Source organism: Amphibalanus amphitrite, unplaced genomic scaffold (genome assembly GCF_019059575.1).
Source record: "Amphibalanus amphitrite isolate SeventyFive unplaced genomic scaffold, NRLGWU_Aamphi_draft 000127F_arrow, whole genome shotgun sequence".
Classification (NCBI taxonomy): Eukaryota; Metazoa; Arthropoda; class Thecostraca; order Balanomorpha; family Balanidae; genus Amphibalanus; species Amphibalanus amphitrite.
In genome coordinates, this window is record NW_024881622.1 from 210,934 (window position 1) to 233,596 (window position 22,663).

At 50.2% G+C, this 22,663-nt stretch overlaps 1 protein-coding gene across 2 annotated transcripts in view; it reads right to left on the bottom strand.

The window, feature by feature from the left end:
- LOC122381762 (band 3 anion transport protein-like) overlaps window positions 1-22,663 on the bottom strand; it is a 48,551-nt gene that overhangs the window by 11,366 nt on the left and 14,522 nt on the right. The window contains exons 1-5 of one of the 2 annotated variants that reach the window (XM_043366356.1): window positions 17,946-18,381; window positions 5,465-5,615; window positions 1,516-1,613; window positions 792-931; window positions 307-431 (exon numbers count right to left, since the gene is read on the bottom strand). In XM_043366356.1, coding sequence (XP_043222291.1) covers window positions 307-431; window positions 792-931; window positions 1,516-1,613; window positions 5,465-5,615; window positions 17,946-18,149 — 718 coding nt within the window. In that variant the 5' untranslated portion in view covers window positions 18,150-18,381. Of the gene's footprint in view, window positions 1-306; window positions 432-791; window positions 932-1,515; window positions 1,614-5,464; window positions 5,616-17,945; window positions 18,382-22,663 lie in introns of those variants that run through there. The other variant, XM_043366357.1, reaches the window with a different exon arrangement.

The following is a 22,663-nucleotide window of genomic DNA, read 5'->3' on the forward strand; positions in this document are numbered from 1 at the left end:
GATCCACGTACCGTTATTTCACGTAGCGGATATTAATAACACCAGACGCTGCGTACGCCACTTTCAAGCCAAGCCCCAGACATCACGTGTACGTGCCTATGAAACTATAATTTCCCATTAGATGACGTGCAGTTCCACCGAAAACCGTTAGGCGCTTATACAGTATAAATATGGCACGCATTACTTCACGGACACCTCATACATTATGCACCTGTTTGAGTGAGCCATTCAGCATCCAGCCTCATTGAATGAGCTCGGGACATTGACTGATGAATATCGGTCAGTGGACAGTGGACAGGTACTCACCGACTTCAAACTTGACCCTGTTGGTGACATCTGTTTCATCTGAGTCGGGCACGTAGGCGGCTCTCTGATCCACCACCGGAGCGTCAGCGAGGCCGGTCGACTTGGGCGCCGCCGGCTCGGCAGACCTGAGGATGGAAGGGCAGCAAAGGCCAGCAAAGGAAAGTCAGCAGAGGTCAGTATGAAGGGGCAGGGCGCATGGTCATGGAAAACCCTCATAATCACGCAGATTGGCAGCCGGCTGTCGATAATATCGAATGCATGCCGAAATGACGATACCCACTATCGTATTCATACGATATTCCAAATCGATACCTCACAAATGCGGACCAAATTGACCACCTTTCGGCATTTACGACCTTCATTGACCCTAAGCCTGCACTATCCCCAGGATTAACTCCAGATCCCCATCCGCCCACAGTCCGTCCAAACACCCCACCCGGCGACTCTCCCTCCCTCCCCACTCTCCCGGTCGCGTCGTCACTCACGGCGCCTCGTCGGTGACGGGCGGCGTGCTCGGCTCGTCGGTGGACGGGGTCGCCGGCGGCGGCTCGGTGGGCGCCTCGGCGCCGACCGACTCCGCCTGCTGCTCCTCCGGAATGGAGATGGCCGTATCACCGGCGGCGCCCTGTAGATTTGGAGGTGAGAGGGGGTGTTGTGAGACCACAGGTGATTCAGCTGACCAGGTCAGGTCGAGGATAATGCATCATACGATCAGTGAATGAAAGGCATCGCAATTATGTGCTGGTGCAAACATGGACTCTGTCTCTAATCAAAGCTAATTAATAATCATTTCATTCCTTGATTAACAATGAACGGTCGTCTACGGACAAGTTTAGTAGCACGGGCACCACAAGAACAAACATCGTGACCGATCACGCCTCATATGACCATTCTACGTCATTGCACCTCCCAACTACGCATCAGACCCCGGCCGGGCCGGGCCCGGGGTACCCCGCTCCTGTTAGTGGCCTCTGGATCTAGGACACCCTAGTCCATTCTCCGGCCATGGGTAGCTGCACGGGACGGCCGGGCCAGCCGTCCGATCCAGAGGAAATCGATCGGGAGCTAACAAAGGAGGCGGACCTCATCAGAGGAGAGACAGAGACGCGGAGACCACAACAGCCGCCGTCAGTGGAAAAGAACAGGGCGCCGAGGTAATCACTGATATTATCTGGGGCACTACAGCCAGACGGACAGTTGATGACTTACATCCTTGGCGTCGGCGGCACTGCCGTGACTCTTCTTCTTCTTCTTGCCATGTTTCAGGACGTCGTGAGGTCGAGCGAACTGGTTCTCCTTGAAGTGGCCTGAAACAGCGGACGGATTGGACTTGGTTACCACTTGTTCCATGTGTTCGCGTGGTTCGTTACGGGTGCCAGTTGTACAACACAGGGACAATCGATGACTTCCCGTCGAGTGCGGTAGTAAGACGCACCGCCAGGGGGTTCAGCCAATGGATCGCTCCCAGGACATGGGCGGCTGATGGGGCGCAAACGGTGCGACCTCCGCGGCCTCCAATAACACTAAACGTCAGTCTGGGTCAACTGTCGGTAACTGAGTCTGAACGGCGCTGCAAAGAATCACGCTGGGAGGAACACCGTCCCAAATGGCACTGGCCCTTACTGGAGGCGCACAGAGGGCAGCGCCCCTTGAGAGGTCAGCTTGAGAGGGGGTAGCCGGGTACAGAGACGGATCGGGAGATCCTATCGAGACGACATGACGTGCCATATTGCAGCCTTAGCTGCAGCTGCATGAGCTGCAACTTTATGACCTTCAAATCCGTCGGTGGACATATGCCACTGCGGCACCCACTCGCATGGCCTTGATCTTGGTGGAGTGGTGGGTGGACACTGCCTGGTAACAGCCCATTGGTATTCGGTGACCATCGCCGTGTCGCGTGGCAAAGGATAAAAAAGGGCCCCTGCTAATGTACTTTGAAGTTACAGGCTGCATAGCTAAAACGGATATTCAACTATATCAGCAATTTGTGGCTCAGAGTAGCATACCGAAACTTCTCTCCGATAATACGTGACAAATAGATGCGTGTATTAATCCAGCATTAGCGACATGAAACGCTCAGGTGTTTTATGGCACAACATATCGTAAATAGCATCTAGCACGAGACCAAGGCAAGTGTCAGGCTTTCTGTCCATTACAGATATGTATGTAGACGTAAATTTATGCCGACGAAATGATGTCCTTATTCCTATTCCAAACGCATCGCTTTTCTCGGATTTCATCGCACCAACTCTGTCGCTAACCGGACACATTTGTAACCTCACGCGTCACCGAGGAAAAGACGCTGGCTGACAAAATAATCTCCTATTCTTGTGATCAAATTAGGCATGATACATTGGATCGAAACATTTCTGAGGCCAGACCCGTCAGACACAAAGAGACTTCATCTGGTTTGTAATGCGGCCAACGCACCATCTCAGCAGACCACCCCATCAGAGCCAACTGCAGAGCGCCAAACGGCTCGAAACGGTCACATTACTGCTCTGTTCCAACTAGATAAAAATTTCGTGAATGAGCTCTGGCCCTAACAAATCTAAAAGTTGTGCAATGCTTGGTATCGAAATAAGGAACCAGCTGAGGGGGCGATTACGAACTTTTGCGAGCCGGATGTCACACGTATTCCAGTTGACATCTCCTAAAGGCTAAAGCGCACCAAGATCTGGTGGAAAGATTCATCTTCATGGCGATGGAGTAACTTGTCATCTAACTTTTGGACATTTGGATCCCGTTCAGAACTTCGCCTTCCTCTAAGCCCCTCTCTATTCATTACCCCGCTGCGTGACCGGCATGATCCCACGCGCCTACTCTCGAAGCGGTTAGTCCGTTGAACCGAGCGGTCTGTCTCCCGGGGCGAGGTGAGGTCGAACGACCACTGCCGGCCGATCGGCCACTGCCGGCGGAGCGGCCACTGCCGGCGGAGCGGCCACTGCCTGCCGGCCGGCGGCACAGCGGAGGAGATGAGAGAGTGAGAGCGGGCCTACTGCGCCGCAGTCAGCTCGTTACATCGGAGGCCGCCAACCAATCCCGGAGTGAGAGAGCTGTGACTGAAGCCCGCGGCCGTTGGTCAGCGAGGGTTAACCCGTCCGCCACTGCACCGGTCAGCAGTCATTGGTCACTGACCCAGCGGTCATCGGTCAGCGATCAACAGTGGCCGACCCAGTGGTTATACGACACTGGCAGCAGCCCAGCAGCGGAAAATAGAAATATTTGACAGAAGTGATTGCTATATTTACATAAACATGAGGGTAAACGGCCACTTGTCACGTAAAGCAAGTTATCAGCTCAATAAGAAATTGACCACTTATGCAGAGACATACAAAGTGCATGCCATTGCCTTGTAGAACCGATCGTGTTTATAGTTAGCCCATAATGAAAGGCTGCTCTTGGAAACGACGAAAATAAAACGACCGAGCGTGCCCGATGAAATCAACTCATAAGAGACGTCCGAAGACGTCAGTATTCCATTACATTGATCAGCGGCGAACCTGCAGTCATTTTTCTCCCTGTCTGTCCCCCCCCCCACGAAGCCACTGTCTGTGCACGTCACCCTGCCTCCCCAGCGGTGTCCCCCTGGACCTTATCTCGCCGGCGGGGCGTAGGCGCACGACATCCTGTCACGAGAGGGCGCCGAGCACGCCGTTCCGCCGTGCCTTTCATGAACCACTCACGAGCCGGCTGCCGATGAACAAGATGCATCCAAATGACCGACCCTGGGCCATTATCGTGGATTCAGCACTGTGTTGTTTACCGTCGGTGGAGGTAACCAGTAATCAGAGCATATGAAACCGTCCCCGCTGACACAACTGGTAATTGTACTGGCCGGCCGTTTATAGAGAAATAAAATGTCGATTTTGTCGTTTGGATAGGCTAGTGCGCCCTTCGTTGCAGGACAAACAAGAGGTTGATATCATGCTAGGTCATTTGTCTTCCGAAGGAATTCGACGACACCCATTGCCTCAACGTTTAAATCTAGACTGTCAGTGCTGTTCGTGATATAACGTGGGTGGCATCCAGTATATCTGCTACGGCGCAAAAGCTAAAACATGAACAATAAACATGTCTAGATGACGAAAAACGAATGCCCGAATTCCAGAAACCCGAAATGTGATTATCTACAGGTATGCTATAATTTACTAAGGCAGGCGTCAACAGGGTAGGGGCAAAGGAGGGATCACAAGTTTATCATTACAGATGACAATAAATTTGAGGTCAGAAAACGTACTCACTTTATGGAAACTAGCCTGCTTTCCAGAGTTTCACATCCAATGAAGAAGGTGGTTTACCTTTGGCGAACTGCTATCGTTCGATTACGCCTCATGTTTTGTTTGCAGTATCTCCAAGTGGAAACAGACCACTCACGCTGGATTTACGAACCGGAACTCGGTGCGGGCCAAGCCCAGCGAAGGACGACCACATCCGCCCTCGGCCCTACTCCAAATCAACAAGGTCACCGTCTAATGGGGGAGGGCAGTACGGCACCGAGCCATCCATCGGCCATCAATTTAGGCCGCACGCACGCACAGTGCACTTTGGGAGGGTCAAGGCTCACAGGGATCAGATAAAACAATGGGAATACGACAAGAAGACCTCAGATTAAAACGGAAACATTTATACTTCAAAAGCATACACACGCTTGACACTACAGACAGTACAGATGTCTTGTATGCAGTATGCATTGTGAAATGTGCATACTGTCATCTGCATATGAAACTGCTTTAAAAGTCGTGAAATAATAATCCAATGGCTTGCACAACTGAACGGATAAGACACGCACGCCGGCTCAACTTCCACGCTCTGATAATAAGCTGTCAATTTATAGGCTTGAGTTCGATCGGCCGTTACCAAAGTAAAGGCAATCAAACTGTCAGAAGTGGTAAATACAGGTTTCAGGGTTGGTTACACGTTCTGTTTTGGCCAAGTTGGGTGCAAAGATATGCAAAACGGATTTTCAGTAATATTCGGTCTGGTCGATATATCGGTCTCGAGCCACACAGCGCGTTATGGTTCTGGACTGGCCAGGGTTGGACGGTTGAATATGGTGTTGTCTTTAGTCGGGTCCATGCCTTTATCCTGACGATTACAGGACGCCTATACCTGTAGGAATCTCCACAGAGCGATTCTCCCTTCCCGCGCCTCTCACCTTGGAAGTCGTCCTCGGAGTAGCGTTTGGGCAGCTTGGGCTCGGGCTCGTCAGCCTTCACCAGCGTCTTGAACACCTCGCGCTCCGTGTCGCCGAACACTTTGTCCATCTCCTCGAGGGCGTCGTTGGAGGCGGCATAGCGGCTGTACGGCTGCGGGACACACAGGGGGAGGGTGTGACGTCAGACGGACTCGCGGTGAGGTCACCACGGGGTGGTGCGACCACCGACCGCAGCGGTATGGGGCGGAGGTGGAACAGGGTGCAGCGAGACACAGGAAGGATGTGGGTTAGAGATAGAATGACGTGAACATACGAACGTCATGTGTTATGCAGGTTTAGGCATGCGACAAGGAACAAAGGGACGACACACGTAAACTGGATCACGGTATCCATGGCGTGAGACAAAGCATGTGAAACGGAAACGGAATGCGATCAGGGTCGAGGCATGAGAAACGAAACAGATACCGGCATTAACAATAAACAGCGAAACAAGTCCGATCCAGTACGATCTGACATCCACTGCGAAACGGGCGATCCTTGAAGAACGTACAGGACAACTGATTGTTATGCCAGCCTTGAAGTCGAATATTGCACTAATCACTGATGATTGCACTAATCGCACTGATCACTGGTCATGCGTCATGTCCCACGCCCATCAATCAAGTTTGTTTGCCCGCAATCAATCAGTACAGTTCATACACACGATTAAAAATCAGAACATCGCATTAAAGGGACCCTCCCACCTTCAAAAAAGTTTATGAATTGGCATGAAAGTGATGTCGCTCGGTTCAGAAAGAGCGAAAACGAATATCTACCAAATTTCACCGAAAAATATTCACCGGTTTTCAAGATATTTGACTTTTACTTTTGTTTACTTTTTTTGGGATCTCCGCTGTTTCTAGCGACTTTATTTTAGAAGTGCGGCGTTTGCGGCAGATGTTGCGCGCAAATAGCATATACCACCGCGTGCTACAAAACGTTTTAGTCAAACATTTAAAAATCGTTAGATATTTGCGCTGACGTCACACATTCAGAGGGGTATTCCTAAGCATTAGCCCCTCTGAATCAAAATGCTGCAATTTTGAAATTCAATATTTCCGATTTAAGGCATTTCTCGATGTTGTGAGTGCCGAAACCGGTAATTGTGAGCCAGGGACCCCATTTTGGCTATCTCAACTCAAATCTAATGTTAAGGTGGGAGGGTCCCTTTAATATACTGCGCTGAAGTCGGTAACGTTATTATTGAAGCCTTTTGACGTCATGCAACAACTTAAGTCACCATTTCTCAATACCTAAATAGTTCTTTGTTTCAATCTGTCATAGCAAACCCTTCTACGAAGACCACGGTGGCCCTAGCAGCTAGCTGAACGGCTCTCGCGAGATTAAGCGGTAGGTTTTGCACTTTAACATTTTCGGTTATATCTCAGAAACTAATCGATCTACGATGAAGCCATTTACACGATCATGGCCGGCTTGCTACCCAACAAGTCGATCGCATCTTCAACACTTAAAAGCTTAAGACGACGAAGATATAGCGTGAAGTACACTAAATTTTATAGGTGCAAAACCTACCGCTAAAACCCGCGAGACCTGTACCTTTCCTTTCACTGGACGAATGACCGATGTGCATGAATGTCACCGTCCTTCCTCCCGGCTATATCTCTGTCCTTCCTCTCGGCTACATCTCTATCCTCCCTCCCGGCTATGTCCTCGGCCACGCACCTGCACGGGGACCCTAAATGAACGTGATCGTATCTCTCCCTCTCCCCTGCGTGCACCGTACCCAATTAGAATAATCCCGGTATAAGATCAGCAGTTCCCGTTCCGAGAAGGGGTCTCAGCGCTGGTCCGACCCCTCATCCATCTACTGCTGGGATGCCGGTGCACCCTGCGCCGCTGCAGCCTCCACGCCGCTCTCAGCTCTCTCCCCGTGCTGCCCACCCCATCCATTCCTCCGGCCGTCCGTTCACTGGGGACTGGCCGTGACACGGAACTGGTCCCGGTTGACCTTGGATGGGTCACGGCGCGGCGACTACGTCACCATGGAGCGTCGAGCAAGCTCGGCCCAGTGCAGGCACTTCAGTTGGGGGAGGTTTGGTCAATGGTTGTCATTTTTAGCACATGCCATTTTTGGCAACCATGTGCTAAAAATGACAACGCTATCAGCTATTTTTAGCAACGATGAAGCCGATTTCACTCCTCAGCGAGGAAATCACGATTTTGGAAATACAAGCACTGATTTTGGAAAAGAAGTGCTGCCACCTGGTGCAAGAAGAAGAAACCAGCTTTAATATGGCCGTTGTTTGTATTAGTGGTTAGTGTGCTGGCGCGAGGTCGGACCAGAAAATCACCTTCTGGTTACATATGTTGTTCTGCATGAACCTCCAGTGCTTAATAATACACTTGGCTAAAAAAGTATCATATTGTAAAGGACCAGTCTGGAGGAATAAAGTCGAACTGATGATATTCTCTGAAATAACACATACACCACGGCATCCAGCGTTAGCTTGCATGCTGACACTGAAATGGACATTAGCCCTTGTATCATCGATCACATCACAACAGAACACTCCATTGTCTAGCTAATTGTCGCCCTTTAACTAAAAACATGATTTTTCTACCTTAAATAGTTTAACTTTTTTCTGCATTTTTGTCCCTTTTTTGACTATAGCATATTTACTTCTCTGGGCCTTATGTTGTTCCCAGTCGCATCGAGAAATCATTTGCGCCGGTTGTAACTCAGCCTAGTCTCAGGTGTGATATATCTTCTTCGCTTAGGCACAATTAATACCTTACTGATCAGCAGCATTGCGCCGTGAGGTGTCAAAAAGCCCCCCCCCCCCCCCCCACGTGCACTTTCGGGGCCCCGACCCTTCCTCAGGTCAATATCTTCACAATTACACCACTTCAGCTTTTCGGACTCCCACACCCTCTAGAACGTTCGTCCCACTGTACGGTATGTAACTAATTTTGACATTTTAAGTTTTCATTAGGTATTTGTACGTGCCAAACTCTCCCATTGACGTGCTATTTTCGGAAAGCCTGCCAATGGGCTTTTGGTAGTCCTTGTTTAAAACGACCTCCAACGCCACTGTTTTCATTACATCCGTGAAATTTTATGCTCGGTATGATAAAAACGTCCCTTTTATCTCTATGCTAAGTTGCATCGTAATAGCTTGCTTCACTTTTGATATGCAGCCATTCAAAGTTTGTGTCAATTTTTAGTGAACACCCTATAGGTGATAAGCGGCAAGAATCATAACGCTAAATAGTTTTTTTTTAGAGCACCGTACCAGAACAGCAGCGCAGCGCCGAACTTTGTGCAGCCGCTTTGCTATCGGTTGGCTAGAGGCTCGGAAAAAGTGCAATAAAGGTCATCAACATCTTACAACAGAGGGTCAAACTCCGGCGTCACGCAAGACACGCAAGGCGCTCAGAAGGCGCGCACGCAGCCGAACGCCCCGCGACAGAGACCGACCAGTGGGTGTTCGGCCGAAACGTGTAGTGTGTGTGTCCCTCGACAGCTGATGGCGACTAAATAAACGTCAGAGAGTACTTAACATTGTTGTGAACAATGTTATCATCGAGTCCTTGAGCCGCGCTGGTCTTCTGGTAATACGAGAATCGTTCGATGTTTTACACAGGTGAGCCATAAGTCAGCATGTAAATAATGACGAGCAAAACGTATAGCTCTAGCATGATTCGAACATAAATGAGGATCGCACTGACTAACCAATCAAACAGCCTGACATCAATGAAATGTTTACGGTGACCATCACAGGCATAAACAAAACCAAGCCGTTTGGGTTTCGAAACTCCCCCGTCGTCGCGCACATGTCGCCTGTATTGCCGTCATGGCCTGGCGCCGGTCCCAGCTGCGAGTTGCCGGCTCCAGCTGGTTACTGGTTAGGCAGCCGTCAGCTGGCCGGTGTCACGGCCGCGGCCCGCGGGGAAGGAATGTGACCCGTCAGCGCGTCTGAACGGCGCGGAGATCCCGGCCTACAGAGCCACCCCCGCCCCGGTGCCGAGCTAGCCCGTCACGTGTGCTCCGGTGCCAGGTGGGCCAACGTGATGGACACATGATGGACTGCAGTGTTGGCACAGTGTCAGATTGGCCTTTGTCGACCAAAATGAAGACGTTAAAACAAGCGCTGAAGCTGTTGACTGAACCATGACTCGATGAAGCTAGCAAGCAGCTAAGCAGATGGAGCTACAAATGAATCCACCCATGCATCTTGACATACGGATTCTCGATATAGACCGGCTATTTTATGGATAGCCATGTCTGAGAACAGCCATGAAGTAGCAACCGGTTGGAAATGAGGTGCAGCTCCGGTACCACGAGATACCGAGAGATGTCTCAGCTGAATCATTCAAGATCCTGTCAGCAACGTCACGAGGATACCCGATAGGACCTGCCTCAGATGGATGGCCATTGCCTGTTGTAGATTTTAGATCTGTGTAAAATAAATCGAGCCTGGTTCTAAATCTCGACCTCATTAATTGAATACACGGGTTTATTTGGTACGACGGGCTGCTTGAGAATATATAAAACGATGTCATGTAAGTACCTACTTTTTCGATTCATGTTATCACCAATGGTGACCAGATATCTATGCACAGGAAATTTGGACAGTGTCTTAGTTTGACACATTAACAGTCATTTGAGCCGAGATGATGTAAACAGATAGGTACGCTGCTACTGGATGTCTGGTCATATTAATAAATATAGCCATATCGTCACGCAGGCCATCAAAAGTTAGCCATATTCACAAGAATAATGAACTCACGAATGACAACATAATTACGACACCATTGTTTTTCCGTCGTCGATTCCACCAACAAAGGTCGATGAAACATGGCTGCTGTCACCCATTGTCCCCCCCCCCCTCCGGTTGGCAACGGCCTTCCCCCCCCCCCCAACGGTTGGCCTTCACATCAGTCCGGGACACAACAACGCCGGGACTGATGGTCGAGCCGACTTTTATGACCGCGCCGCACCGCAGTTTTTCCTTGACGAGACTCATTTTTTGCGCGATTAGCTCATGCCATGGCATGCATCGGTAAATATTATGCATTGTCGTGATGCTGACGGTGCATCAGCGTTTGCATTGGCAATGCATGGTGATCCATGAACGTGATTGCCAGAGAAGACCAAAGCCAAGAAATGTCGATCCTCCCATCGCTGCAGTTACTACCTATACTAAAAGGCTTTGATAACACTTGTTTGCTTCGTTAATCAAAATTTATCCAGGCTATGGGCGAAATAAGTGAATAAGGATGTCAGTTACAGCACAACTCTGTTTGAGACGTCCCTGCGACATGTCAACCGTCTGTCACCACACAGAATACGATACCGGTGGGAAAGATGCGGCGTCATGGCACGTGACCGCGGCATGTCCTGTCCATATACAGCACCCATCCGAGCACGTGACTGCGGCCGGGGCTGTCCCGCACCCCCCCCCCCATGACGTCACCCTAGTCGGACACCACGTGGCTTGTCAAGCAGACGTGCCTTTGACTCGCATGTAAAACAGAGATGTGATAAGAATTGTCTCTCTCCCAGTCAACTGGAGATAAGTGTCCCTTTCGGGCCCTTCAGCTCACGTCCTTTCTGGAGGGGATTGCCGTCGATTTTACCTCGCTAGGTCGTTGCCCACCTGACCCAGAATCGTTGGGAGAAAGCGGCGACTACAAGGCCGCAGCCCTCCCCTCGAGCCGCTGTCGCCGCGGGCTGCGCCGGTCGGGCGCGCCCTCTCAGCCTCCCCTCCTTCCCCGCAGCTCGCGGCGGATAGAACCGGCGGCGGGAGCGGCGCGGCGCGGCGAGACGTGGCGCCGCGTGACGTGGCGTGGCGCAGCAGGTAGCCGCGCCGCCGGCGTTCTCTCGTCCCGCCGTGCACCTGAGCACCTCCCCGAACGGCCGGTCACCGGTCAGGCATGACTGGCCAGACGTGAGGCCGAGGCTGGGGGCTGGTCCGCCGCCGCTGCCACTGCCACTGCCACTGCCAGTGTCATTCCTGCCGGCCGGGTGGCTGGGAGAGGAATGTGGGGACAGACACAAGAGGCTCTTTACTTATGCAGTATGGCCGAGGACGCCGCGACATCGGCTGAGAGAGCGGCGCATGGCTCCAATGCTATATAATGGAGGGGAACGTCCCAGGTCGGAACACAATAATCGAACGAACCAGGAACCGACCCATTTAGTTTGCAAAACACATACGTCAAGTTCCAGAGGCTAATTACCAACAGCACAATCGATAAACGTTAAGGCCACCTTTGAAACCGCTTGCAACGAGGCTTTGGCATTTTCAGCCAAACAGCTTTCTCGGCTGAGTAACTACCACCTCGCGTCTCCCAGCGGTTCCGTAACAACCAGTTCCTCTCGGTTCCGCCCCATCACGAAGTCTCGCGGTCAAAACAGCGGCCCGGCGCGCGAGGTCGCGGCGTTTTTGTTTCGCCCCGTTCCAATCTTTCCTAGTCGGCACCTGTGTGGGTTGCCGTTCCGATCGGAGCCGGCTGCGCGAGCCAGGTGCGACTGACGAGAGACGGAGTCACGTCTGCCGGTCTGAGACCAGTGCTGCAGAGCGGCTGCTACCCGCGACTGACCCCGCCGCGCCGGGACAGAGTCATGGAGCGAGCAGACCGGCCGACCGGCCACTGCAGCCTCCACTCCGTGACCACCGCTCCTGACCGTCGCGGGAGGAACTCGCCACGCTGCCGACTGGAGTGGCAGTGGCTGGCAGTCGGCCAGCTCAGAGGTCATGCACTAGAGCTCTCTGACCGTCGCGGGCCGGCGCCGTGCACGGGGGGATGTGCACACCCTCAGCTGCCGTGCACACGTGCACAGAGAGAGCCGACAAGGTCACGCGGTGGCACGCACACCAGACAGGTGTCCGAGGGGGTGGTGTAATGGGTGGAGAGAGGACACGTCACCTACCATCCCCGCGCGCCGGTCAGGTGCAGCAATCAGATGTTGGACGGGAAGGGACAGGGATCTAACGCTACCGCCGCGCGCCGGGATAGAGCACGACACCAGTGCTCGGAGAATATGACGGACGAGGACTGATGACCTTCCATGTCATGTCAGTTTGTGAATGTGATCCGAAACAGGGACTGCTGGTGGGTGGCCGTCCTTTGAACTACGCCGGCGAGTCAGAATCGCCACTGAATATCGCTACATAACGTCGGAAGGTCCTCGCGTAGCACCTTTTCAAGTCAATTTTATCTTTTGTCAGTATGCAGTGCGTCAGTTTCTCAATCCCCTCCAAAATCGTTCATGCCAAGCTAATTTAGCTAGTACCATAGCGTCAGCCGAAAATGTACTTATTTTACATGCATTACAAAATGCACATGCAGAACACTACCATTCAGTATTTGATGCATTGACAAAATGTAGGTATCTAAAATGTGCAAATGTAAAACGTAAAAAGCCTTTAACAAACTCATAAGAGCTTTATTATCAATTTTCTACTTTCGAAATGAAAATTTCCTTGATGGTAGACAAAATACAGTCATACAGAATATCAGTAATTCGACTTAATTACCTGACTTCTAAGATCTCCGAAGCCACCGGACATTAAGATGTGACCTTTCGATGACCTTTAACTTGCGAGCGGTAACCTTTCCTGCGGCTGTGCCTTGAACAGCATCCGATAAATTTGGTTCCGAGATCACAGCACGACAGTATTGACAATACGCGAAAGGTTACCGATTTAATTATGCACGACTTCTGGAAGTATGTACCTATACAAACGCTATTGCACTGAAAGTACGAATGTAAAGGAGCAATCCAGCACAGGTAACACGAATTTCGCTGAGAAAAATCACAGCACGTGCCACCGCTCAGGTCGGACACAGCTCGGCACCTGAGGGGCTGCCGGCAGTCCACTCACGACTCTGCCTGGTCCTTCATCAGTACGCAAGGCCACCATGTGTCAGCTTCTTTCGGGCCATGCAGATAGGCCGCGCACGCATTAGTGTCATCATCAATCGAAGTGCCGCCGTGGTGCGCGGCCCCCCACTGGACCCGGAGACGGGCTGTAAGCTGCACAGAGGTGTAACGCATTCGGGCAGGGGCGGAGCGGCCAGCGTGCAGGGCTGCCGGCTCCTTGTACGGATGTTAACGAGAACTCAGGTGCAAGGAGACAGACGCTATAAGGTGAACGGTGGCTGGTTATGCAGCGTGCCAGGGGCCGCCCGAATTTGTACGGACACGGCGCTTGGACATGTCATTTCGAGTAGGGAAGAGGAATGCAGTACCTAAAATTGAACTTACAGCTTACTCTGTAAGCCCAGTACTTGCCTGTGTATGCCTGAATAGCAGGTAGAAGAAACAAGCGAAAGGAAGAACATTGGTAACTTTATCGAGTTCCAAAAGAAGGTATTATTAATTTTAAATCAAAGCAGCTCAACCACCGCAGAACGACACCGCAAGAAAATATGTGACCGCAAATGCAGCCGAATGAAACCACACAAAGGCTGTGTGACAACTCTGTCCACCCCGCAATGCTCACCCTTAGAGACGCACGAAGGAAATGACGGCATTCGGTGACACCCTAGTGACAGTCACGCTGACACCACGGTGACACTGCCGTGACTGTCCACGTGGTGTCACCGACCACCTGACATCAGCCGGTGCCAGTCATGGGTTAAGAGATCTCCGTGGACCCTAACGCCCACCGTCGGCGACGCCTTGAATACCGAGTGGCTTCGCATTTCTGATGAGGACAAGAAGCCCGGCGGGTCTCCGGCTCAAGGTTAAACGCCGCTGGGCAGACGAATGCCATGCGATTTACTGAATGGGTATGTTGATGGCGACTCCAATGGGATTCCTTTTAGCACCTGCCTGAAACAGCGCGAAGTTTTAGCGCTCATTCTGTACTTTGTTTGAAAGGGTTTAGAAGAGTTGAGCCGACAGTCCGAGCAAGTTTGAACTCAATGAACTGTGAGAGGCAAGGAGAGTGCCTGGAAGCTGGCCCAATAGGTGTCACACAGAATGTTCACAATCAATTAGAGAACTTAAAAAAAAACAACTTCCCTCACTAAAAAGTTCAGTCAGATCTGTGATCTGACTGAACTGATCAGGCATTGGCTCTCCTGTCACTGTTAGCGAAGGATACTCTTCAATCCATATCTATGCCCCCTTACTTGGAAAATTCCTGCGTATTACTCGAATCGACCACAATTGATCCCCAGCCGGCCAGCATTAAACTGACGGAAGTAGTCATACCGACAGGCGACATCTCTCGAATAGACATGAGGCCAGCTCAAAGGAAGCCAACCAAACATCCGGCCGGCGCCAATACGGTGAATCACGAACTAAGGCTGACGGAGCTTCACACAGAAAGTTCTCCGAAATCGCCGTAAGCTTTTCAAAACCGAACACACTTCTTGAAAAGGACAGAGCCGGCGGCTTTCATGCGCCAGAACTTCGAGTATATACTGACAAACTCAATGCACAAACAAAGCCAAGGAACCCAGCCAAAGACGCCTTTAAAACCACAGGAGTGCAGTATCTAATGCTGAAGAGCTCCCGGTCCCAGAGCGAGAAGCCGAAGAGAGCGATAGGTTCATCACCGTTTGACCCAACAGTGGCCTCACGTCCAGCTGACCCACAGGCGACCGGTGACCGTCCGACAGAGGTGACCACCCCTGGCCACACGAGGTGCACCGTGGGCCTTCCCAGCGAGCCCAGTGCGGATGATGTCACATGTCCGGAGGCGACGGCCAATGCTGCTTATACCGGCCAGCAAAGAGCCGTAAAGCTCAACTGCAGACGGGTGCACTCGCCGAGCCGCAGACTTTCATCCCGACACGCCTATCTTTCCCGGGCGGCTCTGCCCCGGAGGAACGGAGCGAGGGCGAGGAATAATTACCACTCCACCCCTTCAACGGGATTTGGTCAGCGAGGTAATAATAACTATAGCTGCACAGCCCGTGTTTACCTGCAATGGACAGCGGTGCCGAAACATTGAGGCTTGCACGTTACATGTTCATTGTTCAAGTCGCGATGAGAGGTAAGTGGGTAGTAATGTTTCTACCGACCAACGCTAACATCGATGGATTAAACACACAGACATATTAAGAAACAAGTAGGTATTCATTAATTCACACATAAGCAGGCGCCTGTATGTCATCACACAAATGGAAACGCCCGAATGGAACTTTCCCTATAGGTATTGATAGCCCAAATGGTTCAGCTATAGACCATATGATGGAATTCGCTGCGACCCGTAATCATAAGCAGGGTGCACACTTGTAAAAACTGAAAAGGACATGCACGGCGTATGGCAGAAATGGACACGGACACACGTCGGCACGTGTTGCACGTGCAGCGCATGAACGTACAAACGACACCTCAAAATGCAGTGATAACCACCTGGTGATTTAGTGCTTATTGGAAGATGAATACCCCCGATAGCTATACCGGCTCACATACATTATGCAAGGCCTCTGCATCTCGCAGAAGGTGAAAATATCGGCAAGGTGTCACGTTATGGCTAAACTGGCAATGGGCTCCTGCATGTTTTTATGAACTGTTTGATGAATTATCGGACCTGCACATCGTAAAAAGCTCATAGATCTGCATAGAAAACACATGAAGACAGACGTTTTACCACATGCTGGACTATAAACTGAATTATGACACGTATGTCGTACAATACCCAAACCAAGCACATGTCATTACAGTATGTATCAGCTGAACTTCTGACAACATTGTGTCTGCTTGTAATTTGATACCACACTAACGAGCACAGAGGTTTGTTATACATAGACATGGCCGTGGACATTAAACAGAAGGTAAACGTTTATGAGTACATGCAGTAAAATACGGGCCCACTGCAAATAAACATATCTGCCCATGATAAAATGTCAACTCATTCAGGACACACTTATTGTGATCGTTCCGACTTCCATGCTATGAAAATAATTACACAACTTCTGCGTTCCATTTCGATTCCATAAACGTATCAGCAATCCAAAAACCATTAGTGCGATGGCATATGCTGGAATAAATACTACGTCATGTAACCATAAGAGCGGTTACTCCGGCAGGCAATGAGATTATGCTGAATCATAAACTACTCCTTATCATAGGCTACGTAATAGTTTATAATAAAATATGTAGCACATTAGTGAGTAGTCTATGGTTGAATGTATTCCTTAATTCGCAGCAGCAAAAAAAGCTTATTGCCGATTGAAGGATTTATCAAATGTGCTAATAAACCAATTACTAAAGTAGCCAATTGAGTAACTCAATCGATAAAACAATTCCCAAATGTTCCGATAACATGCCAAATGTTGCACATTTTCACTTCAACAGGATTCCATTGAATAGATAAGATTAAACAATCCTTATAACGCTTTCCAATTTCCAGTTTATTTCTAAAGGCAATTATGTAAGGCCAGATACTGCATTAATTGAATCGATAGCCAGGCGATTATGATAATTGAATTAATTCAAGAGCAACTGATGATCCAATCGACCCCATTCCACACACTTTACAACTCACTGGATAAATAGCCATAATTCGCAAGAGTTGTACATATGTGCTTAATGCCAATGATGGCATTCTTGACGAGGGCGAAAATTTACACTGTTTGTGGGAGAATAAATATCTGCTGTTGCCAAAAACATCCTCTCTGGATTATCTGAAACAAATATTCACGAAATGTCTGCACAAATTCCGCAAACTATGTATGGATTGGAGTTTGGACCAGACAATCTTATGCTCAGTCGCGGCTGTATTCCGAGAGCCTTTGCGTCCGTCCTTTGAAGCTCGCACGCAGACGTCCAGTATACCTGCGCGATGGTAGAACCGGGTACACCGTCCCGACCGAAGACGTCTCCTTTTGTCATGAGTATCTGTCTAATCACCCAACAGAGCGATCTGAAACCAACTGTTGTTCTGAAATATCTAAGAACATGTTGACCTAATCAAAGGAGTTAGCCAGGAATTTCTCAGTCGACCGTTCTGCCCGTTCCCATTTCTCCGGAAGACTCCCAGTGACCTACAGAGACCCCGTCCCCACCCCGTGCGTCTCCCCAAACACACCGGGTGGCCCCTGGCGCTGCGCCAACCCACCGGGGCCGGGGCCGCTCCACGGGCGTAAGTAGTGCGCTGGACCACCTGCTAGAAACGCAGCGTGCGGACCGACGCATGGTTTATGGTCGGCACCGACGCAAAACTATGATGGTCGATCCCGACGAGCTTTTCATCATCAGTTTCCGTACCAACGCATGGATTACCAAATCAGTACCGAACCACAGTCTGTTGTCGGCACCGACGTATTGTTTACCATCAGTACCGACGCAGTTTATCATAGTAAGGTAACGACACAGTTTAGGTACCATCAGTACCGACATAAGTCTTCTACCGGCCCCAACGCAAAATCTTCCATCAATCCCACGCAAGATCTACTGTCGGTACCGACTTTCTATCGTCGATATATAATCATATTGTTGTTGACTATCACCTACCGTGGACGTGGATCGTTGCAGTGGCGGCGGCTGGCGGGCTCCGGACGGCCGCTGGGGACTCCGACCCACGGCCCCTGCGGGCACGATGGTGGGTCGGGGGCGACCGGCGTCATCCGACAGAAGCGACTGCTGCTCTTGTTCCATCTCGGGGATCGGGTCTTCCAGCCGCACGCGGCTGCGGCCCTGCTGACGTCGGCCGGCCATGACAGGGGCGGTGAGTTGACTGGAAGTTGGTAACCAGTGGGGAGTCTCGAAGGGTCACCGGTCTGCTGCAGGTGGATCTCGGCGGCGGAGGGCTGTCCTGGCGGGGAGCACGTGCAGCGCGTCCAGCCGGCGGCTCTGCAGGGCCGATACTGACCGGGCCACCGACGCGCCGCTGCCGGGAGGCCGCGGAGCGCCGGGCCCGACACCGGCCGGCGCCCGGGGCGCTCCGCCCCCGCCCCCGCCCGTGTGCGCCGCCGGCGTCGGAGGGGAGGGGGTCGCCAGTCGCCACCTCCTGTCGGCGCCGGCACCAGCCAGCACGGCGTACCCTGTCCGGTGCGACGTCAGCGGCCGTGGCGTCACTGTCCGGTGATCGGATGTCTTGATTTCCACCACCGCAATCTTCCGTCCTCTCTGCGTCGCCAGCACAGCCCCGCGCCCGGCGAACGCGACGCACTCAAGGCGGCCCTCCCCGCCGCGTCCGACTCATGGATCAATACACGCCTAGCACGATCACTAAGACCCGGCGGGCGCCCACTAAAAAACAAGCCAAGGACGGAATTGATTGATCCGTGCCAGCCAATACCTGGCCATGATACACTTCGTCGTATATAACTAGTGGATGTGGGATGAGGTACTCTGTGTCTTTATCCTGGGCCGGTAAGTGACGACAGAGACAAAGATCGATTGGGTAGCACGATGGTTATTTTGATCGGACGGAAAGGGGAGACAGCTGTGTAATTGACACACAGGACTTGAGGTAACCGATCTTTTTGAGCCCACGCCATGTAGCTATATCAACCTGAGTTAGGCTCTGCGATAATCCAAAGTCAATGCGCATCGTTTAGTTGGATGCTGACAGGCAAACCAATTACCAAGCAATAAGACAATATTATAATAGAGATTCCCGAAGCCTTACTGTCAATGAGGAATGAGGATTCGGGTGTCTTGAGGCATTGGGGGCCCGGATAACTGGTTTGGGACGATCCGGAGGGGAGGCATGCTCCTCAATAAGTCCTCCAATTAAAAAGAAACTCGAGGGATTTGGTTTTTTAATGCCTTGCTGCGCATTTTACGACAATTTTTATAATAAAAGTTGTTTAAGCATATTGACTCACCAGTGTTGTTTAAATACGCCTCCCCCACTCCCACCCCCAGCGAAAATCGTCAGACATTCCGCATTTATGCCACTTATAGTGACGCTACGTACAGTTCCCAGAATACTATTATGCATATGGTTGCATTATTGACGACATCACATGACAACGTCAAAAGCTTCCCAATGACAATGGGCGGCGCTTTTGATACCCGGGGTGGCAACAACAGCCGTCCTACTCCTTCATCATTTATTAACCTCTTTGAAATGCCTTCAATGACGTGACTATGATGTCACCCGTCGACCCATGACGCGTCCTTTTAGGTCCCCCGAGCGGGACGCCCGCTGACACCATGGATACTGACGCTATACTGCGCCCGTCAGTATGCATCTGTTGACCACACCACCACTGACGGTATACATCATACTCATGATTTGGCGGCCAGCCCGTGTGGCTGGTTAGATGGCCGGTTAGGTCATCGCTGTCACCACGGCACAACGCGTGCCGGCGTGGCGTCACAATGCAGTTTCCTTCTTCCGCAGTCATCAAAGACGACCTCACACCATTCAAATGGATTTTACCGAAACTATGTCATCATTACTGTTTTATGAACATTTTTTAGGAAGCAGAGTATTATTGTCCGAATAAGGCTGAATAGGTCGGTGCCTTTAAAACATATCCACATGCGAGCTGCGGTTTGCTGTATGACCGCCGGGGATAATCCAAGAATGACGTCACGTTACGTCACGGTGGAAATCACGTCATGCATAACAGCTGTGAATATCATTGGGATGTGAGCTTATTGGATCAATAATCAGCGCCTGTTGATGTGCGTAGACTTTTCCACGGAGGGTTCAGGTAGATTTTGGACCGCACCCGTTTTTTTTTTTGCGGACCTTTACTCAGCGTAAGCACCTGGGTCAGACTACACGTCGCAGGACGACGTGTAGTCTGATTGTAGTCAGGTATTGTTTTTATTCATTGTAAAACAAACCTTCAATATGACACACGGTTCGTGAGTCCGTACTTAAAGGGACTATCCCACCTTTAACACGGGGTTTGAGCTGAGATAGCCAAGTTTGCGGCGAGGTTCAGAAACCACTATCTATCTAGGTTGCAACCCCCGCGGCCTCTTGGTGTTGAAGAAATTCGTTCCCTTCATTTGAAAATGGGCCTTGTACAAGGCCCTATCTTCAACATGGAGCGACCGTTAGTGTGACGTCACCTCGTTTAGTCATTCTGATTTAAATGGGTTTGTTCGTTGAAAAATCGCTTAAAACCTGGTCTGAACTTTGTTGTGGTGCCTACAGAGTAAAAAGAATCAGCTTTATGACAGTAATGTGGCCTGGGGAAGGAGGTAATTTTGGGCTGTGACGTCACATATTTGAAAGTTTGTGTTTGGAATATGGGAAGCCTAAGATGTTTAATGAAAAATAAATGCCAGAACCGTGTTCCTGGTCATCCAATCTATAAAGTCGGGCACAATTTAACTGGTTTTAACAACATTTTAGAAGGTGGGATAGTCCCTTTAACTATGAGCCTTATCACAATCTTCAATTCTCATTTCTCATCCTTCCCTAAAACTAAGGAAATCGCGACGTTCAGTTTTTTCTTTTAATTAGTTACACAGAAGCCACACTGGTCGACTGTGCTCACAGCTGCCTTAGCTTATAAGGCTAAGTTTGCCGGTCCGTACGTCTTCCGAGATCAGACTTAGGCATATTGCCTATCATTCACCTTCAAGCTTTTACTAAAGCAATCACACGCGTGTAAAGTACGCTATAGGTATAGGTATGTGTTGCGTTCAACAACTGCCTGGTATGCTGAGTGCATGCGTCCTTCTTCATGGCTAAATGTTCAGCTTGTCACCGCAGTTATCTTACATGGTTTGTAAGTTAGTAGTACAATCTCTCTTGAAAGTACCACGCATCGGTGCGGTGGATCCATCAAGCCCGACCGAGGAGGGGCTGCTAAATTTGAGAGTCACCAAACCAATTGACCTGGGGGATAGATGAGGATGTCCATTGTTTCGGTGACTCAATTTTAGCAGGCTTTCTTTCGGTTGAGCTTGATGGATCCGGCTGCGCTAATACACCGTACTTTCAAAACAGATTATACGAAAATGCAGATGGCGTGTCAAACATGGTTTTGACATTGGAATCTAGAGGAAAATGTAAAAGATATTTATGCAAAAGCACTTTCCTGCGTCATCTTGTAGCCGGATTGTTGCATTTTGATGCAACACTAGCATGTCGTGCAGCCGGTCGCAGCTATTACCGAAACGTTCGTTGATTGGTGCTGACAATTGGTGACGTATTGTGCACGTCACATTGCACGTCAAACAGTGTAATCAAGTCATTTCTGCTTCTCAATTATGTCAGTGACGGAGCACGTCTACGTCAAACGACGAGCACGCTCCTCGAACGATAAGAAGTAAATAGAAACATTGCGTCGCACAATATACGTCCTGGAATTAGGCTTTTCAATGTGAATGTGAACACCCAGCTCAGACGACCAGCATTTTCAGGTGCGGAAGTTAAGAATGTACCTTACTTAATTTGACCGACATTAGATGAATCACCAAAGTGTTGGACGAAGTACTAATGGCATTACACTTTCACTTTTGAAAAAATACCCTCACACAAAACACGATCATCCCCCCCAAAAAACGGCGGCGCTAAGCACTGACGTTTCAGACAAACCTTAAAGGAAACAACTTAAACTCACAGTCTGCACAAACTTCAGCTCCAGGTGAATCGGGTCAGGTTGCCAGGTCGCGTCAAGTGGATCCACACCATGAGAAAGTAGATGCTCGCCTAGCTTCAACAAATGAAGCTAGGGGAAATGATCAATTCAAGCTTTCAAACATACCTTCAGCTTACCGATTGAGAAAGGAAGGGCGACAATACATGTATGAGCCTGAGCGTTTATCGTATCTTGCAATCAGTGGCGTATCCAGGATCTTGAAAGGGGGGAGGCCAAACCTGCTCAAGGGGCCCCACCCTTACCTTAGGGGCCCCAGTAGTGGCGTACTTAACCCACGCCCATGTGCGGTTCTTTGCCTTTTTCAACCATATGAGGGAGCCTTTTTAGGCACACTCGGCAATCTAAAAAAGAAAGGAAAAACGTGAAAAGCCATTGATAGGTATCGATAGCTCTGCATGAAGTGTACGATTTATTTCAGCAGTAGGCATACAGTTTTTTTTTTTGCTTTGGTCGTCGCCAGGGCCACTAAAGATTATCAAAACCAAATGTTTTGTCATTTTTTTACGATTGTAACATTTTTCGAAGGGCAGATGTCAATCTCTTAGTGGCTTGCGCTGTTTGAGGGCTGATAGGTACCCTTAACTTTGAAGGGCCCGACTCTGGTTGAGCTCTGATCTAGACTCTGATGGCCCTAGTCCACATTGGCCTCACTCC